Source organism: Acanthochromis polyacanthus, chromosome 17 (genome assembly GCF_021347895.1).
Source record: "Acanthochromis polyacanthus isolate Apoly-LR-REF ecotype Palm Island chromosome 17, KAUST_Apoly_ChrSc, whole genome shotgun sequence".
Classification (NCBI taxonomy): Eukaryota; Metazoa; Chordata; class Actinopteri; family Pomacentridae; genus Acanthochromis; species Acanthochromis polyacanthus.
Genome location: NC_067129.1, coordinates 23037095 through 23059546, shown reverse-complemented (window position 1 = coordinate 23059546; position 22452 = coordinate 23037095). Strand labels below are relative to the sequence as shown.

The following is a 22452-nucleotide window of genomic DNA, read 5'->3' as shown; positions in this document are numbered from 1 at the left end:
AACAAAATGCCATTAGAACATTTATAACTATAAAAGCACTTCACCAAAGCTGTTCATTCCCCAATATGAATGTAGACATTTACTGTAGATGTACCCCCAAAAAACATGACCTTGTGTTGTACGCGTGTATTTTGCATGTGTACGTTATGTACGGATGCCGAATCATGTGACCTAAAGCAGGCAGCTGACGTAGTGTTCACTTGTAGTCATAGTTACAGTGATGCCGTGCTGCTATCTTGCAATGATACAGAAATCATTAACAAATTCGTGGATCCAGATTATAAGCCGTATCACTGCCAAAATCTAATCACTTGGTCCTTTTGTTAATTCTGATCTTGCCTGAAAATTTCGGCCAAATCCGTTAGTTTGCTTTTGAGTAATGTTGCGGACAGACAGACAGACAGACAAACCAATGCCGTTTATCATATAACTCTGCCGTATTCCTTGGCGGAGTAGAAATGCAACACACATGTAGCACACATACAATTCCACTGTAAAGACTTTGTGCTGAATACATTCGATTGTCAGGCCATAACAAAGCAAAGGTTACTTTATGTGACTACCCACACTGACACAACACCATCTCACAGTGAACAAGGTAGTTGTTTTCATGAAATATTGCACATTCAGTATTAGATCAGGTGGCAGTGTCGCTCTATTTATCATGTTTTCCTTTGATGGCACATTGCATTCAGAGTTCATAATTTCTCTTGCAACCGGGCAGCGGGTCCCGGGGTCCTCAGTGTGCTGCTGCAAAAGATAAACAGTCAAATGCATCATGTGAGTGGAAGACATTAAGAGCACACTGTGTGTTGTGTGAACTGCAGTCAAGGTCGACGACTACACACCGCACTGGCACCGTAGCCGTTTATCATCAGTCTCAGCCAGAAGTGGTGCAAAATAGTGATGGTTTTGGTTCCAACTAGAGAACATTGCAGCACTTTAGTTTCGCCATCCACATTCAGCAAATAGATTAGATCATCCTTACACTGTAGTTCGAAGCATGAACTTAGTGTTTGCTACTTTTTTCTCCTACAACGCCAAAAATAGTCAATATACTTGGTAAAAGTTTGGTAACACTGCGTCACATAAATGTAATCATTTATAATCATGTCTCTCACTCTCCACTGTCCTATAAAGGCAAAAATACTTCTAAAAAAAAAGGCAATATATTTTTTTATTTGTTTTTTTCACAAAGTTAGTTATAGTAAAAAAAAAAAAAATACAGCAACATGATTAAAAGAACCACAAGCAGTGAGATTATTAAACAAGATTTTATACACCCCTAATTGAGCATTTTTCATCCAAATGTCTTTTGGAAATATCAAATCCAATTTAGAAACATGGTTCAACTTTGAACTGCTGCAGTTAGATGCAAGTTTTACTGTGCAATGACAAATTAGCAATATTCCTGTTGGTCTCTTAAGGTTTTGCCTATGAATATTCCAAATATCTGGCTAAATAGTTGCCTTTCAGCCCCAGAATTATCCACTGAACTACCATCCCCATATTCCCCATACAGTAGTGTCATAATGATATCTGCAGATTGTAATGGAATCAGTGTCGTTGACGAATGTTGCACTTTTGGATCTTTATCCTGAGCAAAGAAGAGCCATGCGATTATTTTAAGATACTTTTAAGTAACTGCATTTTCATTAATTTTCGCATAGGTCTCGGTGACATTTTTTGCCTTGAATATGCATGAAACCCGTCTGCCTAAAAGAGTCACTAAGTTTGGGTGGCCACGAGGCTTTGCATATTTCTTTGGTTAATGTATTATTAGTCACAGTAAGCACCCTTTTCCATTCCCGAAGGAGGGCTTGTAGGGGCTTGATTTTTGTCAACAAAAAGAATATAACCACATAATAATTAGATGTATGCACCTTCTCGCCTTAAGCTGACACTTTTATAAAGCTTTAGTGAAAAAAAAAAAAACTCCATAGAGCAGCAGAAAAATGTGTTTATTAAAGTGCCTCTACTCAAGGGAAGTAAAATGTGTTTGTGCGTGCGTGTGTGCGTGTTGGGGCTGGTTCTCTCAAAACAGCTGTTGTATCAGTGTGTGTGTGTAACTCCCCCTTGAAAAAAAGAAGAAAAAAAACTGCTGAGATGAATAAACAAACAAGCCCACACCACTGCTATTAATAATTACTGAGCTGCTCCCCAGCTCTCCACATTATTAAGACATTGAAGATAAAGTGCTTTCTTCATACTGTGCGTTTATGCCTTATATTACTTTGACCTGCGTGAATTTGTGAGTCCATAGCCTGGAGTGAGATTTTAATTTTTGTTTTTTGTGTATACATTTTTTTTTTCCCTCATCGGTTGCCCTGAGCAACCAGATCTAGCTCTTTACACGGATATGTTGCCATATGATCAAATGAGATGCTGCTGCCTCCGTGGCAAGGCGTTACGGAATGAAATGTGTTTTTCCATTTTCTGGGGTTAGCGAGCTGAGGACGTGTCACTGCAAAAGTGCACTTACCACGCCTCGCAGTCAGAAAGCCATTGCTGAGGGGTGATGAAGACGACTTCGCCAACATCAATCTCTTCATGAGGAAGTAATGGTCACTTCCACTTGGGGATGTCTAACACCTAAGGGCCACTTTGTTATTGATTGCTCGAGCCCACCGTGATTAAGATCTTGGCAAATGCCTGCTCTTTCTCGGTGAGTGTTGGGAATGAGGAGTGGGACGGGGCTTGAGCCTCCGGGAGCAGCCGTGCTCTGATTCAGTGCCAAGTTGGAAGCCTCTCCCAGACCACAACCAGCCGCCTTCACAGCCATTCAACCACAGTGCGTCTCCCACAGCTGTTATCACCACTGTTTGTTTACTCTTAATTGTTATTTTTCTCAAACGCTCAAACCCCAAGTCAAGTGCTTTCTGTCCGACCATCTGCAAGTGCTCCAGCGTAATTACATAGACATGCAATCACTCGCATACAGTGGGGAAATCTCGCAAAAACACATTCGCGTTGTCATGTTTTTTTTTCTTTTCTTTTCTTTTATGCACCCTTGAGAACTGAGTGCACTGTGAGCTTAATTCTACACTACGTGGAATGTTTGTGATTAATGTGTGAACAATGCACCGCACAATTTAAAGCATCCAGAGGCATTTTCCAGAGGTATTCTTGCCGCTTTCACCGCGCACAGTTCAAGGTGTCCAGCTGACTTCTTTGCAAAGATCCTCCCACAGTGGAGCTCCCTCCAGTCTGCAAGGTGATATTTCATTAATGCCAATGACTAAGACCTCATTACCCGAGCTTCCCTTGTGGACATAGAGGGTCTTAAAGATGGAGGACGGCCATCTGGAAGTCATCAAGAGGGATCACAGTGCAGAGCGGCAGAGATAACCGTTTAGCTTGCTGTCCAGTGCACCAGCATGATCCATTTCATGCACATTCTGGCCTATGGTGACCAACTAAAGTGTAAATCGCTCTGTGAAATGCTTTGCAGACTGCAGCTGATCTAAGACTGCTGTTTGTTGTTGCGTGACACTACACTGAGTTTGTTCCTGTCATTTCTCAGGCTCAGCCATACACAGATGTTTTTTTTCACAGCAATCTAGCAACTTCTTTCACATTGCATTTACTTGTTGTCAAGACAACCAATGAAAGATATCACCTGGAGGGTGGTCGTCTAATTTAGTTCTTTGTAGCAATGCGTTTCTAAATGGCTACAAAGCACATGTTATGTAAATACAATTACTGTGTCTGTGAGTCGCTGTAATGATGCCAGAGCGCAGTGATGACTGTAAAAGGACGTTATCACATAAAATCCTAATTGATCGGTTCCTAGAAAGAAATGGTTACATTAACCCTTTCAGACCTGCTGTTGTGTGCGTCTGTTATGATATATTCTTACATTTTTACATACTGTAGCGTAATTTTTGAATCATTTTTATTTGCTGTACATCAATTTAACCCTTATAACCTAAGTTTTAATCATACACATTGACTTATGTCTTAACTACTATAATAAATTGCTTGAAAGTGCAGTCTTCAAAATACAGAAATTGCATAGCTGTATCACTCAGATTTGTAAAAAGGTTGCACAATATCCCGTGGTCTCCTTTATAGGGATTTTCTTTATGTGTGCTTTATTTATTTATTTTTTTTTACAAACCCATCGCTGTAACAAAAAAGCGCTCTAAATTGTGGTCAATGTGTGAAATGTTAAGTGTGACTCCCAAGATTTTATATGCAAAAAGAATGATCATTCTATCTTATCTGGATTAAAATCTCCCACCCATCAACAATAAATATGCAATTGTAGCACCCGTGCTACGCTGGGCTCTGTCGGGTTAAAGAAACAGCATTGTGCTGTCTGGGTCAGCATAGACTATTTGAACCAGGATTTACAGCAAATGTTTATGGTTACTGCATACGTAGAACCATGAAATGTAACTTCTAGACCCAACTGTACACACGTGGACAAAATTGTTGGTACCCCTCAGTTAAAGAAGGAAAAACCCACAATTCTCACTGAAATCACTTGAAACTCACAAAAGTAACAATAAATAAAAATTTATTGAAAATTAAATAATCAAAATCAGCCATCACTTTTGAATTGTTGATTAACATAATTATTTAAAAAAAACAAACTAATGAAATAGGGCTGGACAAAAATGATGGTACCCATAACTTAATATTTTGTTGCACAACCTTTTGAGGCAATCACTGCAATTAAACAATTTCTGTATTTGTCAATGAGCGTTCTGCAGCTGTCAACAGGTATTTTGGCCCACTCCTCATGAGCAAACAGCTCCAGTTGTCTCAGGTTTGATGGGTGTCTTCTCCAAATGGCATGTTTCAGCTCCTTCCACATATGTTCAATGGGATTCAGATCTGGGCTCATAGAAGGCCACTTTAGAATAGTCCAACGCTTTTCTCTCAGCCATTCTTGGGTGTTTTTGGCTGTGTGTTTTGGATCGTTGTCCTGTTGGAAGACCCATGACCTGCGACTGAGACCAAGCTTTCTGACACTAGGCAGCACATTTCTCTCCAGAATGCCTTGATAGTCTTCAGATTTCATCGTACCTTGCACACTTTCAAGACACCCTGTGCCAGATGCAGCAAAGCCGCCCCAAAACATTACTGAGCCTCCTCCATGTTTCACCGTAGGGACAGTGTTCTTTTCTTCGTATGCTTGGTTTTTGAGTCTATGAACATAGAGTTGATGTGCCTTACCAAAAAGCTCCAGTTTGGTCTCATCTGTCCAAAGGACATTCTCCCAGAAGCTTTGTGGCTTGTCAACATGCATTTTTGCAAATTCCAGTCTCGCTTTTTTATGAGTTTTTTTCAGCAGTGGTGTCCTCCTTGGTCGTCTCCCATGAAGTCCACTTTGGCTCAAACAACGACGAATGGTGCGATCTGACACTGATGTACCTTGGCCTTGGAGTTCACCTTTAATTTCTTTGGAGGTTGCTCTGGGCTCTTTGGATACAATTCGAACGATCCGTCTCTTCAATTTGTCATCAATTTTCCTCTTGCGGCCACGTCCAGGGAGGTTGGCTACTGTCCCGTGGGTCTTGAACTTCTGAATAATATGAGCCACTGTTGTCACAGGAACTTCAAGCTGTTTAGAGATGGTCTTATAGCCTTTACCTTTAAGATGTTTGTCTATAATTTTTTTTCGGATGTCCTGGGACAATTCTCTCCTTCGCTTTCTGTTGTCCATGTTCAGTGTGGTACACACCTTTTCACCAAACAGCAGGGTGACTACTTGTCTCCCTTTAAATAGGCAGACTGACTGATTATGAGTTTGGAAACACCTGTGATGTCAATTAAATGACACACCTGAGTTAATCATGTCACTCTGGTCAAATCGTTTTCAATCTTTTATAGAAGTACCATCATTTTTGTCCAGGCCTGTTTCATTAGTTTGTTTTTTTAAATAATTATGTTAATCAACAATTCAAAAGTAATGGCTGTTTTTGATTATTTAATTTTCAATAAATTTTTATTTATTGTTACTTTTGTGAGTTTCAAGTGATTTCAGTGAGAATTGTGGGTTTTTCCTTCTTTAACTGAGGGGTACCAACAATTTTGTCCACGTGTGTATATGTACAAACATTCACAACTGAACAAAAAAAACCCAACCATTTGCAAGTAAAGTATGTTGCTGAATTTCACTTGAATTATAAAAACAGACATTTTCTTAAAAGTGTGGAGAGAGAGTTTGTTCATTTGCCATGGGGATGGCTCAGCTATATCCCACTGAAACGCCACTGTCAACGCCCAGGTGACAGCACTGACTGTGGAAGTGCCAAAATCATCGCCTGGGAGTCACTGGACAGCTGCATAAAGATCACAGAGATTTTTTAACAATAGTAACACCAAAAAAAAAAAAAAAAAAAAAAAATCCTTTAAATGTGGTATCCATGACAACACAGTTTGTTTCAGGGCAGACTGACTGGAAATCCATATTGTTACACCACTGATGCATTGCAAAGCTGTGTGCTTTTCAGTTGATGCTTTGACTTTTTTTTGCCGTGTATCTCACCTACAAATGTCTGATTGACAGATTGGTGTTTTGCCGGCTGTATTGGATGTTTGAGAGGCTCACCATAAATTTTCCTTTTCTTATCAAACTGAATGAAATTAAATTAATTTGAATTCAAAGAATCATTGAGGAGGGCTGCACAGTGTATTGGTGGTTAGCACTTTTGCCTTGCAGCTAGATGATCACTGGTTCGTGTCCCGTTTTCCCAGGATCTTTCTGCATGGAGTTTGCATGTTCTCCCTGTGCATGTGTGGGTTTTCTTCCTCCCACAGTACAAAAAAAACCATCTTGTGGTCTGCAAGTGTGAATATGATTGTTTGTCTCTATGTGTAGCCATATGATAGACTGGTGATATGTCCGGGATGTCCCCTGCCTTCACCCTAAGTCAGCTGGGATAGACGCCAGCCCCCGATGACCCTGATGAGGAATAAGCAGTGTATAGATAATGGTTGGATGGATAGAATCATTGAGGGCCCCACCTTTTTGTAATGACTTTGAGTAACACCTTAAAATGATTTAAAAAGTATATATATATATATATATATATATATATATATATATATACATATATATTCAGAGTAAATAAAAACTAAAACTATCAAGCAAAGACGTTAGAAAATGCAGTTTATAAAAAAAATCCGATGCAACAGACAAAGTACTTTAAAAATACTTCTTTGTGGCAACTTAAAAAAAGCTTCATACAAACGTCAAATGATTAATGAATTGAAAGTGACTAGTGTTTCCGAAGAATTAACTTTTAAAGTGCATCACAGATAGGTGGTTAGAGCATATAAACTAAAAGCAGATGGACCAAGCTTAGTAGAGACTACAGGGACTTGTGGTAACAGCAAGCCATTAGACAGCACCAGTCAAGCAAGGGTTTTACAGGTAAACAATAACTTATGCCACTGACATCCTTCAGACAGAGAAGCCCACACAACATGTAGATGAAAGATGCAACAATGAACACTGCAGACACTGAGAGTGGATGCAGAAGCATGCCCATCAGTCAGATTCCCATAATCTAAAACACAGAAAGAGTTTCATAATTGTTTTCCTACAAAGGAAAGACCAGAGAACTTTAAAGGAATGTTGCCAGTTTCTATTGGTTAGTTGAGCAGAATTGACAATGCAGTACAATACTGTATGTCCAAATGTATCTACTAATTGAAAAAAATTGACAATATTATAAATGTACATTCACATTCATAAATATTTGGACATTGACTTGATTATCAGCATTCTGGCTCTGGACAGCACCACAATGAATTTGAAATGAAACAATCAAGATCTGCTTTAAGTGCAGACTTTCAGCTTTCATTTGAGGGTATTTAGATCCAAATCAGGCGAACTTTGTAGAAATTACAATGTTATATATGTGCCCTTCACCTTTTAAAGGGATCAAAAGTAATTGGATAACTAGTTGCCCAGCTGGTCTATGGCCAGGTGTGTGTTATTCCTTCATTATTTCACTTACAAGGAGCAGATAAAAAGGTCTAGAGTTCATTTCAAGTGTGGTATCTGTGTTTGGAAACTGGTGGGGTCAACTCTCAATATGAAGTCGAAAAAACTGTCACTATCAGTGAAGCAAGCCATCATTAGGCTGCAAAATCAAAACAAACCCATCTGAGAAATGGCAAAAACATTAGGCGTGGCCAAAAGAAAGTTCAATACTTTACCAAATAAAATTAATCAGCTGAAATTCAGTTCTGCACTCATCACACATTGGGCTTGAACCAGCCACTCTGTAGCCTCTTAGTCCATCTCCCTTGAAACATTTCAAATCCTCGTCTGTGCAGATGCTGACTAAGGACACTGCATGAACAGTAGTACAGGAAAGTCAGCTCCTCAGGACAAGACTCAGCAGTCCCGCTACTTCTAAAGGACAAGGCTCATTGTTTTGAGGACAGCAATGTACACATTCTGAGCTGAGAAGATGCCATCTGGGCAAATCTATAATATGAGTACTGCAGAGATAGATGCTGAAAATGATTTATGGCCGGCCTTACCGATTTCCATTATTTGCAGTAATGGTTCTGACTGCTGTGTAGAATTACAGTAAAACCCATTGCTTGTTCTCCTCCTCTAAAAGTATGCTGCAGCATCTTCTTGCATTAGCCATCACAGTTTGATTGACACGTGTGAAGGATTGCCTAATAGTGGTCATTACACTGATTATGGTGATTATCAAGTCAGTCCTATAGAAAGCTGATTAGCAGTGGCATAGGAGACATTCATCTGTCAGTCTATCTAACGTACACTCTTCCTGTCAGTCTTTTTCACTCTGTCATTCATTTCAATTAGCAACAGATAAAGGGTTCTTTGATGTCTTCAGGCACATTGGGAATCTTCTGTTATCTGCCTCACCAACAGAATGTCACTTTACCTTAAGGTGGAGAAATGAGACTGTGCTGAATAAATGTGTTTTTACAGCAGCACACTGCCTCGCACTGGATCATGCCAGGAAGCTGTCCAGACTGCTCCAGTGCAGTCGATGGAGGTTAAGCACTTCGCTCAGTGACATCTTGACAACGTTTGAAGCAGAGGTGTCACTTCTTGCCTTCACCCAGGTTTTCCCTGTGGTCTGATACAAACCACCCAATTAAGGCGGCATGATTACCGTTAGTTTACATAGACATCATTATCATCAAGTAGATGTTTTCACTCTTGTTCACTTTTTCCCCCTGTGGTCTGAGTTTACCTCACAGTTAGTTCTTCATTACTTTTGAGTTACGGCTACGCAAACTGCAATCTTTCCACCGTATCTCTATTGATTTATTTTTAAAATCTATTCACCTAAGCAACTGGAAAATAACATATTATCAGTTGTGATCCTCTCTCCTCTACATGTTGGGAGATGGCGTGAGTGTGTGGAACTGCTGAGTGACTGTAGGACTTGCAAACAGTTTTTTACGTATTTCCAATATGTCACTCTTTGTTCATGAAAATGTAAGAAAAGTTTGTTACGGACAAGCTCAGTTGTTCCTCAGCCATGGTATCAACCTCAGTGCAGGGGTAGCAACATGTTTTCACAATACCTCAATTTAACCAATGCAGCATCAAGTGAAGTCGAACATGGCAGGTTTTGAATAGTACTACCAACAATCAAAGAAGTTCTCTTGATAAAGATACACTACTGTTTGAAGGTTTGGGGTCACCCAGGCAATTTCATGTTTTCCATGAAAACTCATGCTTTTGTTCATGAGCTAACATAATTGCACAAGACTTTTCCAGCCATCCATTAGCCTTCCAACATGATTAGCTAACACAATGTAGCATTAGAGCACAGGAGTGATTGTCGCTGGAAATGGGCCTCTGTACCCCTATGTAGATATTTCATTAAAAATCATCTGTTTCCAGCTAGAATAGTCATTTATCACATTAACAATGTCTAGATTGTATTTCTGATTCATTTATTGTTATCTTCATTGAAAAACAATGATTTCTTTCAAAAATAAGGACATTTCTAAGCGGCCCCACACTTTTGAAAGGCAGTGTATATTCTAACAACTCTGGTAGTGTTCGCAAAGCACTGCTCAGTAAACTGAATGAAAAATTGAAACAGTTTAACAGCAGTTCAGTCATAGTGTTAGGTGGAGACTGGAACTGCATAATACATCTGTCAGATGATAGAATGCTGGAGAGCCTCAACCTCTGTCAGCCTCTGCTTTGTCCAAGGTGGTTGTAGAAAATGGTCTGACAGATGTTTGGAGGAAACTCCATTCAGAAGTCAGTCAATATACATTGGTGAAAATCATAGACGGCAGTGTGAGGGCAGCCGGGTTAGATAGATTTTTTGTCAATCAAACTTAGAATAATAGGTTAACCAAAGCAGCAATATGTCCTGTTGGATTCTCAGATCATCATATAGTTACATCCCTACTGGCACTTCAATGTGTGATTAACTCACAGGCTTTCTGTCAGTCTTTTTCTGACTTCTGGAGTCAGTGGAGAAAATTATTTTTAGAACCCAGCTCAGTGGTGAGAAATAGGCAAAGCATAAATTACAATTTTCTGTCCACAGCACTCATCAGACACAGTAGGTATAGAGAAAAACTGTTACGAAGAGCTTGAAAATGAAATTAGTGTACTGGAAGATAGAATAATTACTGGAACAGATAACAACAATAGGACCTGAGAGAACAAAAGAAAGCCTTAGGGAAATTTCTGCATGAAAAAGCAAAAGGTGCACTAATTAGATCCCAGATCTCAACCATTAAAGATATAGATGCTTTAACTCTCTTCTTCTTTAAATTGGAGAGAAGAGTTCGAGGGCATAATCAGATAATACATCTCAAACCTTCCACTAACTGACCCATCAGAAATGAGGAAGTTAGCAATAGACTTTCATTGCAACCTATTTAGTAGAGAGATCTACATTCTTTATCGTCATTGCATATTTTTCTGTAATGGAATTCTGTTTGATAGCATATGTAAATTTGCACAATAATGCAGGGTGTAAAGTGCAAGTGCAGCTCAGGCTTATAACATGGCTTTAATAGCTTTGGGTTAGAAGCTGTCTTCACGTTTTTCTGGCCGTGCCCTCATGACACTAAGCCTGCCAGAGGAGAGGGTGTCAAAAAGACATTGTCCAGGGTTGCATTGTCTCACCCGATCTTTTTGGCTCTGTTTCTCAGCTGGGCCGAGTGTATCTCTTCTGGGGGTGGGAGAGGGCTACCGATGATCTTTGATGCGGTCTTGGTGATCTGCTGCAGGTTTTTTCTCTCTTTTGAGGTGGAGCTGGAGAACCACACCATGCATCCATAGCTCAGGACACTTCCTATGGGGCACTGCTAGAAGTTGGCAAGGAGTTCATGTGGGAATCCAGATTTTCTGGGGGTCTGCAGGAAGAAAAGTCTTGCTGGGCCTTCTTCACTACTTCCCTGGTGTTCACTCCCCACGTCAAATGAATGTCGGACTTCTTTCCATTGATCAGGAAAAAGTATTTGACATGGTTGACAATTGTTTCTTGTCCAAGGCACTTGAAGAACTTGGTTTTAAAATGAGAGTTGTTACATGGGTAAAGTTGTTATAGTCCAGAGTCACTGTACAGTTAAAAGTGGGAGGAAGTCACAGTAGACCAGTCACTGTTCAGAGAGGCATCAGGCAGGGATGCCCTTTATCTGGGATGTTGTATGGACATCATGCACATTATTTGAAGAAGCTGCTTAGCCGATCCCAGGTCTGTTGGTCCCCTGTTATTCTAATGCAGCCACATTCTATCATGTCTATGTTCATAGCAGAATAATTGTTCAAGTTACATCAAGAGATTCAGTTGAAGCTCTCTTTTTTTCTCTTTTCAAAACAACACTAGCAATGCAGTCTGTAGCAGCTAATGAGAGACCACAGTACAGAATGCAGCAGGCTCCAGCTGTGGATGCTGGTCTGAGGTCAGCAGGTTTCATCAGAGAAGATGTGGACTGATGAAGAGAAAAAAAACAAACTAGAAGAGCACTCAGAGTGCGGTACTCTGACAAGATTGTTCATTTCCCCATATGGCATTGTCACAAATGCAGCATTTTTATTTTTTAGGAATGCAGCATTTGTTTATTCATTAGTTACTGATGATCAGAAATCACATCAACATGTGTTAATTTAAAATAGATGTACCCACAAACAAAATAACCTTGCTCTGAGCACAGCTGTGTGTTATGCATGTGTATGTTATGTATGGACACCGAACTGCGTGACCGAAATATGTAGCGGGCGGTGGGAATTGATGTGACTTGGAAACAAACCCACAATTTAATCAATTGTTCCTTGAATGCTTTCTGACAGACAAGTCCTGATGAGTCCACAGCAGTAGGATCTCAATCATTTGATCGTCAGCGGGAAACTGATGCAGTGTTCACTTGTAGTCATAGTTACAGTGACGCCATGCTGCTAACTCACAATGATACAGAAATCTTTCACAAATCTATTGATCCAGACTATAAGCTGCATCACTGCCAAAATCTAAGCAATTTGTCCTTGTGTCATTTCTGATCTTCCTTGAGTATTCCATCCAAATGCATTGGTTTGTGTTTGAGTAATGTTGCGAATGGACAGACAGACGAACAGACGGCCAAACCTATGCTGATTGTCTCATAACTCCAGCGCGTTCCTTGGCGGAGCAATAGAATACCAGCACAACGTCACCACTACAAGTAACCCATTAAAGATCATACATTGTCTTGTAAACAATTGCTCCATTGCTTATAGAAAACTATTGATTGATGCAGTCATTTTGTTTTTACCCAAACATTTCTTTCATGTCAGATGACTAGTGGTGCAACGGATCGGATCGGTCCTCGGATCAAGAGTCACGGATCGGATCATTTTTCGGATCAGCAAAAAAACAAAAACAAACATACGTTTTGTCTGTTTATTATTAGATGTCACTTCAAATGTGTGGATGTGTTTCCACTGTCATATGGCTTCGTTATGCCACAGTGCCTACACAACATCGCGGTTTTGTCCACTGACCTCTTTCCTTCGTTGTCATATTTGACAGGGAAACCAAAATGCTCCCATAGAGGGGATTTAAGTGTCGCGGGGTGTTCAAGCTCCTCCTTTCCTCCGCTCACCACAAGCTGCGTGCGGACGGAGCAAAACTTTTTTTTTTTTCCAGAAATCGATCTGTGGGTCACACGTGTGTGTGCCGAACCGATGACGTCGATCCGAACGGATCACGGATCAATGATGATCCGTTACACCACTACAGATGACATCTGACATCTCGTATTTATTGCCATACCAAACACTGATCCAAATAGTGATGGCGATTGATTTACTAGAATAGCTGTTTCAAATGGAGAGCATTACATGTCTCCATAGCAGGATTTACCTACATTTCTCAGCGTTACTCAGTGTGTGCTGCCTGGTCCAGGTTCTCCAGTAGCTGGTGGACCTGAGGGTATATAGTCCAGATGGACGTTCCTGGTTTCCTTGTTCTCTTATCAACAGAAGACCCTCATCAAATTTTCCTTGGAGTCATCCAGACATACCTGGTGGGTTTTCTGGAGGCTCCTGCTGGACAGGGGTTGGAGCAGGATACTGTTATGGTTTTTTTTTTTTTTGTTTGCTTGTTTTTTGTTCTTTTTTTCTCCTGTGCCAGAGACCATGACATTTCCTTGCTCATTCATTGACTTGACAACTTCATTCAGGTGAAATACAGATGGGTGCAGAGCTGTGACATATACAGTACAGTCTGTACAGTCGTGGAGATGCTGTAGCGCTCCCAGAAAGTCAAGCGACATGACTGTGGCTTCTTTGGAATGTGCTGCATGGAGGCTCATTGTTCTGGATGGTGACATCTCATTCTCTTCCTTTCTAGATCTGGACTATAAAATACCTTCAATGCTGTCAAGCCTGAAGCATACCCACTTCCCCATGTCATATAACATACTGCCATGAGCTGACAGGGAGGAATCTGATTCAGTGTACCATCCGTTGCGTCCACATAAAACCACTGCAAAATGAATTACCCTACACATGTCCTCATCTGTGTTTGAGTGAACACATGATAGTTATCTACCACAGCGAATGACGTTAGAGAAAAGTGGTTCTGTGTTTAAAAATATAGCGGTCATGAATTACAGCCAATAGTGAATGCAGGCTGTCATACTCAGATGGGGAAAAGATTTTGTCATTTATTGGCCAGGCAGCACTTCTTGAGAAATGTAGTACAGACACAGAACTAATTTTCACCTTGGGAGTCAAACTAATTCAAACATTATCATTCCTACCATGTGGTTAACTCAACCTGAACATTAGCAAACATGGATGTAAAGTAGATAATTTCCACTTTTAATGGCAATCAAATTGAAAGTCTGAAATGCAGCATAGCTTCAAATGTGAAACTGTATAGTCACCAGCAATGTGTGTGTTTTCAATTTCACTTCTTATGATTCTCATTTGTATGACTTCATTACCTGCATTCTGCAGACCAAAAAATTGGAAGTAAAATACTGGGGGGCAAAATATTAAAAAGCTCAGGTGATTGCTGGGATTAAATGAGTGAGAGCTCAAGCAGCAGTAAGCACAGGGTTGAATAAATGCATGCAGTCTATTTTTCACTAGAATTCCTGTAGGTCATACTACGAATGAAAATAGGTAAAGGAGACTGTATTACGGTTCTGATGGACAGAATCCTACAGTAAGCAGAGTTAAGCCAGGAAAGCATGATTTTGGGTGATTAGTAGTGAAACAGCCAATTCACAGGAATTATAAGTATTGATCAACAAAACAAACATCACCTGTTTTACACAGTCAAATTGTAAGTGGTAACGAAGTTTAGAAGGCGTTCGATAGTTTGCCTTGCTTTAAATGATGTTGGTTATGGTAAATGTTTTTGGATTAACAGCCATTGTATCTGACAGATTGTCACCAGTCTTTATCTCACAGTGTGTATGCCTTGACTTTAGCATAGTGGGAAAAACTGAAGTATAAATGGAGTTTGGACTTGTATTCATTCCAGGGGCAGTTGATTCATATCTTGTCAGGGAAGTGGTGTGTGGTGAACCCAAGTACAGGCACAAACAGAACAGGCAACTGAGAATAATATTAATAAAGGTTTATTAATCGAAAAATGCTTACAAACCGAAAACGAGACTGAATTGGCAAAACAAAAACTAACAGTGGTGAACAGCAGGGCTACAAAGGGATACTCACACACTGGGAAACAAAGGGCAAGGCGAAAACGAGCTGAAGTCCAACTATAGAATCCAAAAGAGGTAATCCAAAAGGGAGGCAAACAGAGACGTCCAAAAACTGTAGTAATCCAGAGAAGGTAAAAACGGGGAAATGGAGCCAGGAGCGAGGTGAGCATCCGAGACGATGAGCCAGCGACAACTGAGAGAAATGGCAGGGCTTAAGTACAGCGGGGATGGCCAGGTGAAATGAGTCTGAGCTGATTGCATCAGATGACAACAATCAGGGGAGTACGCAGGGAGCAGCAGACAGAGGGAGACAGAGAGACCAGACAACCCAAGAGGACAAAAACAGGAAAAGGTACCAAAAGGCAGTAACAGATGCAGAATCCTGACATATCTTGTGGAAACATTTCAATCTCGGTCATTATGTCTCGGGAGTGTGAACATTAAAGGTGCTGGGTGAACAATGGAAAAAATAAAGAAGTAAAAATGGGGGAGGAGCTGAAAATCTTGCAGTGACAGATCCTCTTATTGAAAGTGCACTATTTTTTTTTTTTTTTGCAGATTCCATTGTCCATTAAACCTGTCCTCTAAACAGTGTTATTTTAAAAGACTACACTTCACATAATATAGTATAGGCCCTGAAAGCCTTTTTTATTTCCAAAAAGCTTTTTACTGTGAGTGATGAGGTCCCACATAAATGGAAATACCATTTTGGTGATGCCACCACAGCATCACTTATCGGGGCAGAGGCTCAAGTGCAGGAAGACAAAGACACAGCAGACAGAAATTTCAAACTATTGACAATAATTTACAAGAAGGTTAAAGGGAAAAACAGAACTGACATAACAGTGTACACACGAGGCTGACTTCTCCTAAGGGAGACAACTATAGGACAGGAGGGGGATTGCACTAACCAGAATTACCATGGAAACGGGAGCAGGACAGAATACTAGGATACAAATGATTACACTACCAAACTGACTCAATCTCACAAAGGCAGACTGTATGACACAAGGCTGGGCTAACCAGGACAACCAAGCTAGGAAAGTCAGAAGCAGAGCAGGACTAAGAATGGACAAATGGTGCCAAACACGACTAACACTATATGGCAAACACAGCGAAACAAAACGGAGCGCTAACTAAACGCTCGACAGTATACACAAGCACAGTAGTAATGTAAAATATGTGGCATGACAGGAATGGGGTCTTGGAAAGTGTAGGAGCCAGGTGTCCTGGTGTTCCCTGCCTCCATCCTAAGTCAGCTGGGATAGACTCCAGCCCTCCTGCCCTCCTGCCACCCTAATGAGGATTAAGCGGTGTGTAGATAATGGATGGATGGATGTTTGTCACTTGAGAAGATTGTGGTATCAATTCACTGTGGACTTCATCCACGTTAAAAAGGCTGCAACCTTTTCCTAAGCATTATTTAATCATATAAAGTTGAGTTTGAGAGTAATTCTGTAATGGCTACAAGTGAATATTGTGTCCTGTATGTAAAGTGCTAGTATCAACATTGACTTGCCACATATACGTATAAATGAACCTTCTCCTTTGTTTCTGCTGTCGTACTATTTAATGCAACTGTGTACATTCAGCACTGTAAAATACACATGTAATCCATACTATTATAATTCATCCAGTTTGAGCAGAAATGCCAAATAGTTTTAAATAAAATATAAAAATTAATCGTAATTTGAACTTTTCACATTCATTTCCCCTCGACACAAAAGTAGTACCTGATTTCCATTCAGTCACAGCTGCAGAATCTCCATTGGGTCAACACATTTCTTCATACAGTCAATAGAAAATTTTGTAGCTTTTGCAAAATTGTTTTATGAAGACTTAATTTGTAGGAAAACACAACCATCGAAATGTTATTAGTAAGAAGATTTTGCTATTCCTATGGCAAGCCAAACTGTCTGATGTGAAAACGCCCTCCTGTGTGAGATTGATGATTCTTTGTGGTTCAGCTTTCTCAAAGGTACAACTCTCTTTGGGTTTCCACTCATAATAGCAAAACATTAAAATGCCAATATAAAGCAGAAATAGCATTACGTTCCCAGTAATGTAGTGTAAGTTATGTATAGTACCACAGATAGACCACTTTATGTCAACACTGCATAAATATGTCCTTTATAAAACATAAAGTCATGTCTTTATTAGCCGCTTTAGCATGAGTGGGGCAGTTAAATCAAAGCAGCCATTAAAGCCAAAGAGCTCTGTCAAGGAGCTACATGACCCAGACTGCACTGTTGTAAAGAATGTTACCATCAAATATCCCTATTGTTACATCAGGTCTCTACTTTATTTTCTAGCATCAAAATACTGTGAAATATCCAAAGATTCCCACAGAAATAAACTCAAGCACTGTATGACTACATTTCTCTCCCTTTGTCTCAGCTACACACTCCATGCATATATTACGGTTTATAATTCACACTTCATTTCCAATTTCAGTTCATTTTCAATCTGAATGAAGCCGTGCTGCCTGGAGTAGAGGCATATGCTGAATGTTAGCTAAGTATTCAGCATTTCCAGGCTTGTGTCTAACATTTACAGATTGTGATCTGTCTCTATTTATCTGTTGGGCGGTGTGAGGGGGGGGGGGGGGGGGGGGGGCACCAGGCCCACTCAATCAACACTTGATTACTCTGATTTCATTTTAACAACCTCTGAGCATTCTGTCAAACAATTCATAATGTCAGAAATAAAATTTTAAGAACGTTGGATGGCTGAAGAATGTTGTGCCTTTAAGTAATTCATTGCACCATATCCCTGTTAAGTGACAATGTTTATTGTATTTCCAATATAAGAATATGTTTGTACACCATATAGCCACAGAACCTATGGTCCGGAGTACCGGTAATTTAAAACTGAGTTTTAAGTTAGTTCCAACCCCCCCCCCCACCCCACCCCCCCACCCCCCTCTTTTTTTTTTTTTTTAAATGATTGCACATCTCAGTACACATGACCTCTGTGATCTGGTCCCATTCTCCATTTAGTGAAAATGTTCACAAACACCTATGGACACACACACACACACACGTCAACATCAGGTAGCAGGAGCTCTGATTTCTCTACATTATTACATCACCTGGACACACACTAGTGCCAACAAAACATGTTCTGAACAGGTCTGAGATGTACATCAAGGTCCTCACGAGAAAATGGAGAATGGGGCATACTGGTTGTCATGACAGCACTAGAGAATTGAACAAGAGAAGTGAGGTGATAATTATACTTGATCACAGTTTAGTAACCAGCCACCATAGTCGATTGCAAAGAACATGAGAAACAATGTAATGCAATGTAATGCTCATAGACATGCAGGTGAATTCAAAGGGCTATTTTTAAGTCAATGAGTCATGGTCTGTGTATAGGTTCTTTCTCTTATACCCTTGGTGCACCAATGCTAGTGTGTTCCAGAAAAGCACTGCAAAGCCTGAAGGCTTACAGTGTCAAGATGAGCAGTGTTTGATCACACCCAGAAGCAGAACCACTGTCTCATATTGAAGTATCATATACATTTTGAAATTTGATGTTTAGTTTAGGGCTGCACAGTGGCTTGGTGGTTAGCATTCAGGCCTTTCAGCAAGCAGATTCCCGGTTCGTGTCCCAGTCTTTCTGGGATCATTCTGCATGGAGTTTGCATATTCTCCCTGTGCATGTTTCTTTGGGTACTCCAGCTTCCTCCCACAATCCAAAAACATGCTGAGGTTGATTGGTAACTCTAGATTGTCCGTAGGTGTGAATGTAATTGTTTGTCTCTATATGTAATAGAGACAAATGTAATAGACCGGTGACTGCTGCCTTCACCCTAAGTCATCTGGGATAGGCTCCTGTGACCCTAATGAGGATTAAGTGGTGTACAGATGATGGATGGATGTTTAGTTTGGTGGCTCGGTGGTTATTACCGTCACTTTGCAGCTAGAAGATCTCTGGTTTGTGTCTCGGCCTTCAAAACATCTTTCTGCATGGAGTTTGCATGTTCTCCCTGTGCATGTGTGGGTTTTCTCTGGGTTTTTCAGCTTCCTCCCACAGTCCAAAAACATGCTGAGGTTAACTGGTAACTCTAAATTGTCCTTAAGTGTGGAGGTGAATTTGATTGGTTGTCTCTATACACTGTAAAAAATATTTGTAAATTTCATGATGAAAAACTGTCAAACCATGACAGTAAAAATCAGCAAACTCTAAAACGGTTTGATACAGTTTACATAGCAATGAATCACCGTAAATAAGTTAAACAGGAAAAAAAAAACATTTTTTTGTTTGTCTTTATCTTGAAAAACTACATTTTATACTACTGTTGCAGTTTTTAATGGAAAAATGCCACGGTATGTATAACATCAATCCTGTAATTTTTCAATTTATTTCTTGGATTGAATGCAATTTTTCACAGTTGAATGTACATACGGATAAACAGAAACATGCCATAATACTTAAAACCAGTTATGTAATGATTTTTGCATTTCTTTCATGTCTAAAAGTAGTTTATTACCGATCAAATTGATGTAGTTTTGTGTTAATAGCAGACATATGCTTTAATATTTATTTATTTTTGGATTAATGGACACAAATGCTTTAATATTTATAACAAATCACACAAACTTTATTTTAGACGGTATTTTCATGTAATTTTTTTAAAGGTCAAAACTTTCTTTTTACAGTGTAAGTCAATTTTACTTGACGTTGATAGTTAGATTCAGTTGACAGCCAGTGATTCTGCAAATAAAAACTGAAAATCAAAACTAATAATCCAGAGTAAAGGCTGATTAACAGATGCGATAGTAAAGAAAACACCAAGCAGTCAGTTAACACATATATTACAAAACTGTGAGAACATATTGATATCAGAGTGTTTTTATTTCCAGCATCACTGGCTGTATCCTGAATCTAACTGACTATCAATGGCAAGTTAAATTGGCTTATTTTCATGTATTTATTTATTTACTCCTCATTTAAAGCACATGAATCCATTTTGCTGTCTCTTCTGCCCCAACTGTCCGTCTCTGACGCAGCCAGACAGAAAGTGCTCATAATCCAGAGGGGCGACAGCAGAACAACTCACTGACAGCGCGTGCAAACACCAAACTCTCTGTGCCTTTTGAATATGGGCGCAGTGTGTTTTGGTTGTTCGCCTAGTGTTTAGGCTCATCTGGGCTGCGGATGAACAGTTTAAATACCTCCATCTATGAAGGGATTCGTGCTTGTTGTTCATGTCTCCTTCTTTTAACTAACTTGGAGCAGTCGGAGCGACACTGACCATGGCTCCCGTTTGCGCGTTTTAACGCACCGACAGTGGATGGTGACAGTGCAGCCGCTCAGAGTGCGTCCGCGGCTACCTGGACAAAAGATTTGGATTAAGACTAATGAACTGGGGATAACAATCTCCAAGGGACCGTTTACAGGACCGACTTATTGTCTCGCTGTGGGATTTGTGTGTGTGCACCTCTAAGACGATGTCTGTCCGGGGATACTTGGTCGCTTTTTCCAAATGCACACTTCTTCTCTCTCTGAGGATTTTGCTTCTTGTGCCTGCAGGGTTGCCCGTCCGCAGTCAGGGGGATTCTCAATCCGATAACAAAGTGATGGACAACATTACCGTCCGACAAGGAGAGACGGTCTTTCTCAGGTAAGTCAACATCATTTTTTTTCTCTCTCCTTATTTTCCTCCTCCTGCTGCTGCTGCTGCTTCCTCTGAACCGGTCTCCTAAAGTTGAGCGCTGCCTGCGGGCTCTTCGTAATTGAAGTATTTAGCGTGAGGATCGAGAGGCTGAAACATGACTGAAGACTTGTCTGTTTTATCATGTAGCCGCTTTTGAAAACTGAGGCGGGGAGGGAGGGAGGGGGGGGGGGGATTTCAGAGGATTAGACTCCGAAAAACACTCAATTCAGAAGCGATACTCTGTTAATCTTCTGCAGCTGTTAACGAGAGACTTAGTGGTTTTAATTGTTGTGTGACGGTGCAGAACTAAAGGTGGTGGTGGTGGGGGTTCTGAAAGAAGGGAGACACCAGAAACAGTTGCTCTGCTGAGGACTGAGGGTGGATGTTGCAGGTGGGGAAAATGAGAAGAATCGTGCATTTAAAAAAGATAAAAATCTGTAGTTATAGCAAAGGATTCAGCAGCATTTCCTGAAGATGGGAGATTGTCTGTGGTGACCTTTCCCCTCCTCTGTAGCCTCTGAGGATTACTGGACACAGATGGATTTGTGTTGCTTTCAAGTGCTGTCGGGAATGTCCAGCGTAACATGAGCAGTAATCACAATGACGAAAAGCAGGGATTTCTTTTTTCTTTTAATACCAGAGTTGGTAAAATGACATAAGGGAGGTAGAGAATTATAGGAACAGTGTTGCTGGTCTTTGGTTAGTGTCGCTGTACTGCACTCATATTGTATGGACGAGTTCAAATTCAACTATAGAAATGAATTAAAGAGAAGTTAGAAGGACGTGTCTCTTCATGCTTCGTGCTTGAGCTCAGAGTAAGAAATGTCTGCTTAGTTTCCAAAATGTCACAGTTAACAGAGGTCATCCAAAGACATCATTAATCTCACCTATTTTTGATTTTAGATATTTGCTGGCTCAATGTCACCCCAAATACACTTGATAGCACAACATGTTTCTACCTCAATGTAGCTCTTCCAGTAGGCTTGTAAGAAAGTGAAGAGGAACTCAGCTTGGCTGTTGCCTCATTTACTCAAAGCTCAAATAATGAGGAGTGAGACAGGATGACTGCTCAGGTTTAAAACAACACTAGAGCAAGGTGAACTAAATCAGACTGCACTCAGTACTTCACTGATGCTATTTCTTATATATATATATATATAAGGAATAAAAGGTAACATATTTTGAAAACTGAGCAGCAGAATGTGTGTTTTAGTATATTGGTGTCTTAGAAGCCCATCAGGGTTGGGCACCGTTGTATGCATGATACGAAAATAAAGAAATCAAACAATCATATACACTACCATTCAAAAGTTTGTGGTCTTTTCAAAATGTTCTTATGTTTGAAAGAAAAACATTTTTTTTTCAATTAAGATGACATTAAATGAATCAGAAATACAGTCTAGACATTGTTAATGTGGTAAATGACTGTTCTAGATGGACACGGCTGATTTTTAATGGAATATCTCCATAGGGGTGCAGAGGAACATTTCCAGCAACCATCACTCCTGTGTTCTAATGCTACATCGAGTTGAAAGGATAATTGATAATTGGAAAAGTCTTGTGCAATTTTTTTTTTAGCAAATGAATATAAGTGTGAGCTTTCATGAAAAGCATGGAATTGTCAGGGTAAACCCAAACTATTGAACAGTAGT

At 40.1% G+C, this 22452-nt stretch overlaps 1 protein-coding gene across 3 annotated transcripts in view; it reads left to right on the top strand.

The window, feature by feature from the left end:
* Positions 1 to 22452, top strand: part of ntm (neurotrimin) — a 528885-nt gene that overhangs the window by 335016 nt on the left and 171417 nt on the right. Inside the window, exon 2 of one of the 3 annotated variants that reach the window (XM_051937546.1) lies at positions 20677 to 20767. In XM_051937546.1, coding sequence (XP_051793506.1) covers positions 20677 to 20767 — 91 coding nt within the window. Of the gene's footprint in view, positions 1 to 20173; positions 20768 to 22452 lie in introns of those variants that run through there. The other 2 variants (XM_051937547.1, XM_051937545.1) reach the window with 2 other exon arrangements.